At 40.9% G+C, this 12,783-nt stretch overlaps 1 protein-coding gene across 1 annotated transcript in view; it reads left to right on the top strand.

Moving 5' to 3' along the window:
* cdkal1 (CDK5 regulatory subunit associated protein 1-like 1) overlaps window positions 1–12,783 on the top strand; it is a 217,455-nt gene that overhangs the window by 131,729 nt on the left and 72,943 nt on the right. The window contains exon 10 of the mRNA XM_046846802.1: window positions 6,568–6,713. Coding sequence (XP_046702758.1) covers window positions 6,568–6,713 — 146 coding nt within the window. The remainder of the gene's footprint in view (window positions 1–6,567; window positions 6,714–12,783) is intronic.

The following is a 12,783-nucleotide window of genomic DNA, read 5'->3' as shown; positions in this document are numbered from 1 at the left end:
CAGGGACAAAGAAAAAAAAATATGAACACATTCAAAAATATAACTTTGAAGTCAGTGCAAGGTGCAACCTATGTAATCACGTTTTAAAATTCGAGATAGATGTGACTTTGGAATGCAGATGCATGTCAAGTTCATACCATAAATTTGAAAGTTGTGAGTCATAAATATTTCATTTCTGAGACAAATCTTGAGTCATAGTTTAAAATAAGAGAGATAACCCTAGTCGAGTTATGAGTCATACATTTCTGAACCTGAAATTGAGTCAAATTGTGAGTTGAATTTGATATGTCGGTGTTCACATTTAAAACACAGTCATGTTGCAAGTCAAATTTTTAAGTCGCTGTCAGACTCATGAACTCTTGAATTGCAAAATCTTCATGCATGTAATAAGTCATACATCTTGGAGATCGAGTCAAATCATGCAGAACCTGTCAAAATTTCCTTTTGTTTATATGCAACACACACTGTAATTCATTGCTATGGAGATTCACTTTGGCCAAACAAATATATGTGCAAACTTTATTTTCATTAAAAAAATCCTCCCTTAGCATGAATAACAGTTTCACACACTCTTGGCATCCAGACAGTTTGTTTCTCCAAACCTTTAGCCAAAACACTTTGCTATGTCTCTTAAAGGTGTTCTTTGCTAGTTGAGTGTTTCTTTCTGAATTACGATTTAGTTCATCCCAGACCAGTTTAATAGGGATTCCCATTTAACCTACATTTATAGCATGAATTAGCATGTTCTCCAAGTATTAACAGAAAATTGTAAAGTGGAACGTGACCTTTCTCCATGTATTTCAACCAAAACCGACTGTTATTGCCTGAGGTGAGATTTTGATGAAAGGAATAGCGTTAAATTGCATAGTCTGTTGAATGTAAACAAAAGGAAACATGCAGGTCTCTCAAAATTCTTATGAGATTAAGCGTTTTCAAACGTATGACATGCACTGTAATTAAAAGAGGTGTTAATGGCTAATGCGAGTCTTTTAAGTCAAGTTGCGAGTCAGACAATGTCGGTGTCCAGTTGTGAGTCATAAACTGAGTCAAACTGCATGTCAGGTTTTGGTGTCTAAGTCAAACTGAGAGTCAGACACTGATTACTGATACAGTTTGGGTCAGTGTATAGGTCATAAACATCGTTGCATATGTGACTGAAGACGATATGAAACCTATGTGAGCACGGCTAAAAAAGAACAGTAATAATATGATGATGAATGAAGTCACATGATAACGAGCCAGAGCAGATTTACTTGACTTCTTTCTGTCACGTTCATTAAAGGCGTGAAATAAGAACTGTTGCGTGTTTTAGTTCCACAGTTTCACTGTTCATTTTATTTTATTCTAGTTATTTTTTTCTCCTTGCAGTCCGTTTAGTTTCCGTCTCCACAAGGACGGGTCTGAAACAGAACATTTGTCCTAATTAGTGTTTGACCGTCTGATCTGCTGTCTCTTGTCCGTGGACAGTTTTTTTCAGAGGCCTTTTTATGGTTCACTCGATTAGCGCTGTTAGCCCCGGGGATGCCAACGCCGCCGCCGTAATTTGGAACTCATCCCGATCTCGGGCCATTTCCATTTTAACGTCTCTCCGGGGACATGCTGTCTATGCTCACGTCTGATCTGTCTGTAAATGAAGTGTGTTCAATGAGAAATAGGGCATTTACTTACAAAATCATAGAAACATTCACATACATCATCAATTGTCAGAGTTCACGTCCAAGAACAGATTAAATAAACTTACAGCTAACTCTTATAGCTGTGCTATCAATTTCCTAAAATGTCCTCTCTACCCCATAACCTCTTTACCCCATTACCTCTCTACCTCTCTACCCCATTACCTCTTTACCCCATTACCTCTCTACCTCTCCACCCCATTACCTCTCTATCCCATTACCTCTCTACCTCCCTAACATATTACCTTTCTACCTCTCTACCCCATTACCTCTCTACCTCTCTAACATATTACCTTTCTACCTCTCTACCCCTTTACCCCATTACCTTTCTACCCCATTACCTCTCTACCTCTCTACCCCACTACCTATCTAACTCTCCCCATTACTTCTCTGGCTCATTACCTCTCCAGCTCACATCATTATCTCCCACCTCACTGCCAGATTACTTATCTGCTTCATTAACTCTGTACCTCATGACCTCTTCACCTTACATCATTACTTCTCTACCTTAATACCCTATTACCTCTCTACATCTTTTCTGCTCTACCTCATTAACTTTCCACTTCACCAGTTTATTTCCTTTCCACCTCAAAACATTACCTTTCACCTTACTACCCATTAGTTTTCCACCTCACTGCCCCATTACCTCTCCACCTCACTACCCCAATGCCTCTCCACCTCACTACACCATTACCTCTTCAACTCTCTAGCCCAGTAGCTCTCCACCTCACTACACCATTACCTCTTCAACTCTCTAGCCCAGTAGCTCTCCACCTCACTACCCCAGTACCTCTCCACCTCTCTACCTATTATCTCTCTACTCACTTCCCCAGTACCTCTCCTCCTCGCTACCTCGTTACCTTTCCACCTCACTACCCCATTACCCTTCTACCTTAGTACTACACTATTACATCTCCACCTCCACCAGTACCTCTCAGCTTTGCAACCGATTTGACCTTGCTGTCTCATGATCTTTCCACTTAGCTACCTCAATATATCTTCACCTTGTTATCTCGTCTCCTCATCTGCTCATCTTCACCTCGGCATCTCATCTCCTCACTAGCTGTTATGATAGGCTACATTCATTAGAGAATGCAAACCTCATTACTTTCCCCTCACCAACTTATTCAAGCTGAGGTAAACAAGCTGTTGCACTGTTTCAGCCTAGTATATTTGTTTAGCGGCAGTGATTGAGATACGATTATTAGGCCTAAATACAAGACAGAGATCAGATAAAAAGTAGTAGTGTAATTACTTCTTTTGTTAATGAGCAGGTTAGTGTTGTCACCCGTCATTGCACAGACGTCAGATCGGATGTTAGGAAATGATTAATGAGTGGAAATGAAACAGCGTTTAGGGATATTGAGCAGTTTTGCTGGAACATGATTTTTCAGGAGAACGTATGTTTCTTTTTTCATGTCTCTGTTTTCTCTCTCTGTCTGTTTTTATCATAGCTACTTAATATACTACAACCTGGTTCCACTTGTAGCAGAGGTGTGTTGTGTGTGTTTGTTCAAGTTTATTTCTATAGCGCTTTTTTACAATGAACATTGTCTCAAAGCAGCTTTACAGAACTGAAGAATTAAAGTGAATTATGTGCATTTATCCCTGATGACTAATCCAGGGGCGACTGTGGCAGGGAAAAACTCTCTTAGATGTTATGAGGAAGAAACCTTGAGGTGAACCAGACTCAAACGGGGAACCCATCCTCATTTCGGTGGTATCAAAACAATACAAAACACCTGAAAGTAAGAACTACCATGAGTAGTGGAATGTGTGATTGAGTAATGTCCTATCTGCAGTCTTACACAGTTAGTTGATGCTATAGAACCAGGAGCTACTGAGCAACTCATAAAATAACTCTTTTGAGATCATCATAGATCCCACACCAACTCCTCAATGCCAAAGCCTTTAAACATTCAAAGAGGTCCAATGTCAAACTCTACATGAAGTGGGATTCCAATGGCACTGGTACATCCATAGATGATTTGGGGTCGGCATCTACTTCTTTAAAGGTCTATCTAATCTTCATGAGGCTGTTTTTGTATTGAAGGTGATATGATTTTTAAAATACAAGTTGCTGTCTAAAATAACTCCCAGGTCTTTTACTGTTGAACTAGTAGTTTCAGTACGTCCTTCTAATTGCAAGTTGAATTGTCAGAGCTTCTGTGTTTTGGTTTTTGAGCATAATCTATCAGAATTTAATAATAGAAAGTTGTCAGTTTTTTCATTTTTTTAACAGACGCACTTAACCAAGCCAATTTAGATGTTTCGTCTGGTTTTGATGAGATATATAGATGGTATCATCAGCATAGCAGTGGAAGCTAATCCCATGCTTTCTAATAATTTTCCCAAGGGAAGCATGTATATTGTGAAAAGCAGGGGTCCTAGAACTGAACCTTGTGGCACCCCATAATTTACTTGCATTAACCTGGATAGTTCTCCATTTAAATTTACAAAATGGTAACGATCAGACAGGTAGGATTTAAACCAGTTTAATGCCTGTCCCTGAATGTTGATGTAATTCTGTAAGCGATCCAGGAGAAAGTTATGATCTATAGTGTTGAATCTATAGTGTTGAGAGCAGTTTCTATGCTATGATAGGGCCCCAACCTGACTGAAACTCTTCAAAGATATTGTTTTCTTGTAAGAAGAAACATAACTGGGCAGAGACAATCTTGTCTAGAATCTTAGACATAAACGGAATATTTGAAATGGGTCTGTAATTTGATTGTTTATTTGGGTCCAAATAAATTTGAGGGGCTTAATAACTGCCAACTCGAGGGGTTTAGGGACGTGACCTAAAGATAGTGAGGAGTTAATAATATTCAGAAGAGGCTCACCAGGTATCTAACAGACATGTTGTTGATTTAGCTTTGGTGAAAAGATCATACAGCTCTCCCTGTCCTATACTTTCAATGCATTGTAATTGTGGAGTTTTAGGTGAGATTGGTTAATGGAATGCTGTCAGAGGTTGAACCTCCACAATTGTTTCTAATACTTAGAATTTTTACAGTGAAGAAATTCATAAAGTACTCATAACTAAAAGGTGATGGAATACTCTTTTCCGATATCTGATTTGTTGTTCATTTATCCACTGTACTTAAAATAAACCTGGGATTGCTTTGGTTGTTTTTTTATGAGTTTGCTCAGGTGCTCAGCTCTAGCAGAGCTTAGCGCCTCTCTGTATAAACCTCTAATTTAGTTTTTCTTACAGGCGACTGTTATACCATGGTGCGGTTGTTTTTTCTCTAACCTTTCTTAATCGAATGGGGACAACAGTGTCTAATGTCTAGTGAGGATAGTATCTATGTTGACAACAGCTCCGAAGCTCTCGTTCAGGATCGCAGGTACCTGCGCAGCGACATCTATAGCACAAGCAGCAGGAAAACAGTGTGTGTGTGTACCTTACCTTTGGCTGTGGTAGCACGAACATGGCAGACGATGGAGTCTCCACGTAACATTGTATCACATTCGAGATGGTCGAAACGGTTCTGAGTCGAGATCTCGAATGCCGGTGGTGGTTGAGGGGAGACGTTCTCGACCGGGGCTTGGCTCGCGTCTTCCACTGCCTCTGTATCCAGAGTCCATGGTGCCCCGGTGCCGGAGAGAACGATATCTGGGCGGGACGCGTTCTAGGTGTGCTGGTCCTGGGCAAAGAAACACATGGAGTTGAAGTGGTGGGAATGTTAGATTCCACCCGGGAATTTACCTGGGACAGGTGAGCGTCTGACGATTCCAGTGCAGCTTTCCGCTCCCACAGCTGTGCCTGCTTTACACATAGGTGAGTCTGAGAGAGAGAGAGAGAGAGAGAGAGACAGAAATTTTCCGGTTTTGTTTACTGGTTCGGGTTCTTTGTCTCCGTCCCCTTTCCTCGGTGGTTTAATCCATCAGGAGGTGTCTTGGTCAACGCCCCATGCATTCTCTGTCTTTCACCTCGCTCCATTACCATGCAGTGCGAGTCCTGATCTCCGATAATCCTCTGCTACGTGCCACCACCGCTTCCTCACACAGGTCTGATTTATCTGCACTGCCAATCAGACACCATTCTTCACACTAATTAATCCCTTAAATTGTGGCATCCCGCTGCGGCTGGGCCGAGACACTCACAATGGGCCGTGATGGTGGAGACGGAACGCCATCGCAGATTCCTCTAGAAAAAAACACGCATGAAAACACAACGGCTGGTTCTGTGTGTTTGTGTGTGTCGTCTTCTCACTGAGAGGATGAGTATGTCTGATTATGGACCAGAGTGGAAAGAAGCACCACAACTGTCTGTCCCTCTGTTTTATCCTTTTTCCCTTGATGTCTGTGCCTCTGTCTTTCCCTCTCTGCCCTTCTCTCTCTCTCTCTCTCTCTCTCTTTCCTTCTCTGTCCTTTCCTTTCTGTCCTCCTTTCTTTGTCCTTTTTTTCTTCTGTCTTTCATCCCTCTGTCCTTTCCTCTCTATCTCTCACTCTGTCCTTTTTTGTCCATGTCTCGCTCTGTCCCTCTCTGTCTGTCCTTTCCTCTCTGGCCTTCCCTCTCTGTCCCTCTCTGCCGATCCCTTTTCTGCCCTTCTCTCTCTGTCCTTCACACTCTGTCTGTCCCTCTACCCATCCCTTTTTGCTTGTCTCTCTCTGCCTTTCTCTCTCTGTCCTTCTCACACTGTCTGTCCCTCTCTAACCTTTCTTTCGAGTTGTAGAGAGGAATTCGTCACACTGAGCCTGTGCCCACTAAAACATCAGTCTCTCCTGGACTGTGCGTGTATGAAAGTGTTTAAGTGAGTGATAGTAAAGTTGAGCAGGTGTCGTTTAGGTCTTGTATATAAACTTTAGTTTGTAAAGGCCTTTAAAGTTTCTTCTTCTCTTTCTTCCCTTCTTTGTCTTCTCTCCCTCCATACTTCCCTCTTAACAGGAAATGGCAAAGATCCTGAGTCACCCGCGAGTGTACGCCTTCCTGCACGTCCCTGTCCAGTCAGCGTCTGACAGTGTGTTGATGGACATGAAGAGAGAGTACTGCTGTGATGACTTCACACACGTTGTCGACTTTCTGAAGGACAGGTGCGTGAGTGAGCGCTGTGTTAGAGTTAGTCTGGCTTTAGTCTGGATCACATGATCAAAGATTTGTTCATTATTTATTTTATTTCTGTGTCAATTTTCTTTCTTTTCTTTTGTTTCTATCACTTTCTTTCTGGGTGCTTTTCTCTTCCTCTCTCTCTCTTCCCCTCTCTCTCTCTCTCTCTCTCTCTCTCTCTTACACACACATGGCTGAGTGTGTGTGTGATAAGGATTTGTACGTGAACACGTTTATTTTAATAACACCCAGTATAGATTTTTTTTCCTCTTCTTGGACAAGAGGAAATGTGAGGTGCAGGATAAAATGTTGACATTTTGTAAATGCCAGCTCAGAGAAGTGTAATAATGAGGACTTAGAGCTTTATGAGCATCGCTGCTGCTTCTGTTTAAGGAAGGATCTCGCAGTGTTGTGCAGAAGTAAGTACACCCCATACTAAATATGTGTCTCAGTGTTCATGTCCACATTTCTGCTCACAACACACGACTTAAACGTTATTATAGGTGTGGGCGTGAGTAAACTACGATTCGTCGGCTACCATGTTATTTCGAATTCCTTGTAAAGTTCCTTATTGTTCATTTATGTATTATATATGAATAAGTGTTCCTGTTGTAAAGTAATGAACTTTAAATAGAATCCTTTTTATTATTCTTATTTTATTATTCTTTTTCAAAATCCAAAATGTTAAATATATGTAAACATTTCTAATTAATTAGTTTAAAAAGTACATAATTAGTAGTTAGAATATTTGTGATAGTCAAGTCAAGTTTATTTGTATAGAGCTTTTCACAACAAACATTGTCTCAAAGCAGCTTTACAGAAATCACCAGTCAAGGTGAATGGTGTGCATTTATCCCTGATGAGCAGCCGTGGCGACTTTGGTAAAGAAAAACTCCCTTAGATGTTATGAAGAAGAAACCTTGAGAAGAACCAGACTCTAAAGGGGAACCCATCCTCATTTGGGTGATATCAAGAGTTTGATCATAAATCTAGATAGAAACAATAGTGTGTGATAGAAACAAAAGGGCAATATTTTAGACTAATGTGAAGGGTAAAAGCAGACACACACACATACCAACATTTGTAAAATACTGTAATTAGTATCCTTGTGTGCTTCTTTTGCATTGTATGTGTTTCCTATTATGATCAGCACAAACAGAGAATGGCCTTGCTATTAGACACAGAGGAACCAGAGGAACATTAAGAGTTTTTCCCTCAGGCCAGTGTGTGTGTGAGAGAGAGAGAGAGAGAGAGAGTGATTGTGTCATTGAGTGAGTAAGTGTGTGAGTGAATGTGTGTTTGTGTGTGTGAATGTGTTTGTGTGTGTGTCTGTGTGAGTGAATGAGTGAGTGTGTGTGTGTGTGTGTGAGTGAATGAGTGAGAGTGTGTGTGTGAGTGAGAGTGAGTGAGTGAGTGTAGGTTGTTTTAGTGTGTGTTTATGTATTCATAGTCTCTTTCCCGTGAGCGAGTTTTGCAAAGAATGTGGAAATTGACGCCTTTGTTTTGTTTACATCCTTTTTATTATCTTCTTTATAAAGGTGAAACACTCATGGAACATTTTATTCCACTCTCTTATCTACTTTCAGCGTGTCCAATCACTTTTAACCAATACCCTTAGTGTCCAATCACATCGAGCCATAACCCTTAGTGTCCAATCACATCGAGCCATTATACTTGTCCAATTACATCGGCCATTATACTCATTTTGTCCAATTACATCGGCCATTATACTCATTTTGTCCAATCACATCGAGCCATTATACTCATTGTGTCCAATCACATCAAACCATTATACTCAGTGTCCAATAACATTAAGCCATTATACTCATTGTGTCCAATTACATCGAGCCATTATACTTATTTTGTCCAATTACATCGAGCCATTGTAGTCATTTTGTCCAATTACATCAAGCCATTATACTCATTGTGTCCAATCACATCAAACCATTATACTCATAGTGTCCAATCACGTTGAGCCATTATACTCATTGTGTCCAATTACATCGAGCCATTATACTTGTGTCCAATTACATCGAGCCATTATACTCATTGTGTCCAATCACATTAAACCATTATTCTCATTGTGTCCAATCACATTAAACCATTATACTCAGTGTCCAATCACATTGAGCCATTATACTCATTGTGTCCATTTACATCGAGCCATTATACTCATTGTGTCCAATCACATCGAGCCATTATACTCATTGTGTCCAATTACATCGAGCCATTATACTCATTGTGTCCAATCACATCGAGCCATTATACTCATTGTGTCCAATTACATCGAGCCATTATACGTGTCCAATTACATCGAGCCATTATACTTATTTTGTCCAATCACATTGAGCCATTATACTCATTGTTTCCAATTACATCGAGCCATTATACTCATTTCAATGAAAACAATCAGTCTTTCTCCTGTTCTCAGATCAGACCCTCAGAGTAATTAAATAGAAGCATTTAATTAATGCTTCCATTCATGAGGTCCAATCAGATGCTGATGAGTTAAGCGTGTGTATTTGATACCTTTGTATGGTTGTATTTGTTTTGATATATTTCCTGATAGTGAGTGTGTTTGTGACAGGATGTCTCATGAGCTTTCAGGTGTGTTTAGAAATGTCGTGACTCAATTTCGAGTGATGACTGAAGACTAACACGTGCTTGGAATTGTGTGTGTGTGTGTGTGTGTGTGTGTGTGTGTGTGTGTGTGTGTGTGTGTGTGTGTGTGTGTATGGTACCTGTGTGCACGCCTTCAATTCAGAGCAGTTTTCTTGCCCTCATGAAAAAGTACAAATTAATAAAAAGACTTTGTACAATGTTAAATGTAAACAAAAATAGATCAAAAGTAATGGTACACTTTGGCACTTGGCTGCATTGTGAGTGGAATAAAACACTTTGCGGGAAGGTTCTCAGTAGTAAACTGTGACTTTGCTTCATCTCTGCACACCGGTGTTATGTATTTTACTTTAACAGCCGTGCACACACACACACACACACACCTGTTCCAATTAACCCTATTAATCAGTTCTATTGCATATACACTGTTATACTAATAACCACAAACAATACTTGTGAATGATTTCTCTGTATTAATTTTTTTTAATGGAACTGAAAAAATACATGATCATTCCTATACACACAAAACTACAGAAACACAGCGGCCTGGTATATGATCACACTTATATATTTATTTATTTGTTTTTGTATCGTAGTCAGTTGAGTCATTGCGCTACGTTTTCAACCATTTTGCATTTAATTAGCATATAATTATCGCGTATGCATGTGTAACAGCTGAGGCGTGTTTCCGAACGCAAACACCCCGAGTGGGGTATAATCATCACCACGACTGCTGCTTGTCTTTCCCTTTTTCCCTCTTTCTCTTAATTACAGGTGGCTCCTGTCTCCTGCACGAGTGTCCACTAAATCCCAGAGCAAATATTTTCCCAATCGATGGTCTTCTTTCTCCAATTTCTCCTGTTAGCACAAGGTTTGGAATAAGGAGATTTACACCAGAGAGGGAGAGAGAGAGAGAGAGAGAGAGAGAGACCTCGCCATCATTTCACGCTCATCTAGTTTTGCCAATTACTGCAAAACTCTTCTGCATCCTAAATCTTAATGATTGATGCGTCAGATGTTTAAACATGCTCTGAGGATGAAACTTTGAGAATGAAAACAGAACGTGGGATGTGTCCTGTCATCTTTCATCTATTGTGATAAAAAAACCTTATTAGAAAATATTTATTTAAGGCTCGTTCAGCATGATGAGCACGATCAGGAGTTCTGCGTGGAACTGTGCTGAAAATAACCTATAACCAATAGCCTGTAATCTGAGCAAGCAAGGGAGGGAGAGAGAGAGAGAGAGAGAGAGAGAGAGAGAGAGAGAGAGAGAGAGAGACCTCGCCATCATTTCACGCTCATCTAGTTTTGCCAATTACTGCAAAACTCTTCTGCATCCTAAATCTTAATGATTGATGCGTCAGATGTTTAAACATGCTCTGAGGATGAAACTTTGAGAATGAAAACAGAACGTGGGATGTGTCCTGTCATCTTTCATCTATTGTGATAAAAAAACCTTATTAGAAAATATTTATTTAAGGCTCGTTCAGCATGATGAGCACGATCAGGAGTTCTGCGTGGAACTGTGCTGAAAATAACCTATAACCAATAGCCTGTAATCTGAGCAAGCAAGGGAGGGAGAGAGAGAGAGAGAGAGAGGGAGGGAGAGAGAGAGAGAGGAAGGGAAGGAGGCAGGGAGGGAGGGGTGGAGGGATTAGTCTGTCTGGTCATGAAAAACATGTTTTTTTTTCTGTTACTGTTATTACTGTTGTGTGATTAGAACACAGCCTCCGGGGTTTTTTTTGTTTCGTTTTTTTTTCTTTCCGCTCTGTTGCTGACCTCTGCCTCTGCACTCCATCCTCATCTCTATTTATTTATAATAAGGTGAAAATCTAAATGTAAAAATTGAACATTTTCTATTCAGAAAATGCTTCAAACGAGGACCTTTTGACAAACATTTGTTTTATTTTTTAAACATACATTTCTTTCTTTCTTTTGTTCTCTCTCTCTCTTTCTCTCTCTCTTTCTCTCACACACACTGTTCTCAGAAGTGATGATAATCCTAAAAACTTTCGTTCCTTTAATAATAATACAGCCTTGATGAATTCTCGTTTCTGATTGGTCAGAAAGTCTCTTAATACGTTCGAACTAGGAATCAGCTCGTCTGTAGCAGTCGAAAAAGTCGTTTAGATGATGGAATGAGTCTCCAGTGTCAGTGCTTCTAACAGTTTTTTAGCTTTGAGGTTGAATTTGAGTTAAGAAAAGAATAAAACGAATATTTATTTTTTTCACTAATTAAAAGAATTCTTTGTCGAGTGGTTGCGGTGTAGGAAGAATGAGGGGATGCTTGTTTATTTGACGTGTGCACGGATACGGATAAACCCGGCCTGACCACCGTCGCCAGTCCCTCTGGTCACCGTTTACACGTCTTTTAGATTTGCTTATCGTACGCGCCACACATGTATACCATCTCTACACGTCCCTCTGTGGCCTCTGGAGTCTCACTCATCATTCTGCACTGGAGTAGCTGCCAGGAATCTTAACAACCCCCCTCTCCTCATTCCTTCACTCGAGCCTCAAGTCACTCGAGGTAAGCAGCAATGTTCTTTCCAAACGGCACCTTACGTAAACCAGTGGCCCTCACCCGCTTTCCCTTACTCGACTCGACTCCACTCTCCTCCTGGCAGGAGCTTCGCTGATCTTTCCTCTGTCCCGGGGCAGGAATTCAAAAGCTGGCTGAGTGAACGTGCCCTCAAATCTGGGCCAAGACCTTTTGGAGAACCTTGACCATCTTGGATTCTTGTCAGTTTTTTTTTTTAATGAGCTCCGATGCGCTCATCCTAACAGGCGCCAAGGCTCTTACAGGAGAGCAATAAAGAAAAGGAGAGAGGGAGGGATGGGATGGGGAGAAAACCAGGGCACTGCGATCGCTCGCTACTGACACAGAGAGCAAATGTGTTTTTGTTGTACCGAGTTTGTCTGAACTCTCTTAATCGCACGATGTTTATTCTGTCGTGCGTGCGCGCACGTGTGTGTATGCGAGCGATGTTGACTGATCTAACTCAGGTACCACCCCAGGTGACTTTGCCCACCTGCCTCGGGTATTTGCATATTCACAGGATCGCCCATGTAGCGCACTTTACACAGTCGCTCTCATTCACCACAGACATTCATCGGCCAGCTGTGTTTTTCTTTTGCGGGTTGCACGATCGGGACAGCTCTTTGTTCCCATCGGGACTTTGAAAGTGAGGGTTGATGACATTTGCCCGAGGAACAAAGCAAGGAGCGGCTCAGGCTCCCCTCAACATGCAGCTGTATTGAAACAGGTAACCAGTTTCAGTCAGAACATCTGAGTGAAAGGCCTCCTGCTGCTATCTTACATGTGATGGAACAGTACAGTTGAACTTTTCAAAAGTAATCCACTTCCATAAAGGAATAGAATCACATTTGCACAGCAAACAGCGTATTTCTTTGGAAAAAATATATATTTTGACCATT

Source organism: Silurus meridionalis, chromosome 4, assembly GCF_014805685.1.
Source record: "Silurus meridionalis isolate SWU-2019-XX chromosome 4, ASM1480568v1, whole genome shotgun sequence".
Taxonomy (NCBI): Eukaryota; Metazoa; Chordata; class Actinopteri; order Siluriformes; family Siluridae; genus Silurus; species Silurus meridionalis.
This window is presented reverse-complemented; position numbering and strand designations above follow the sequence as displayed.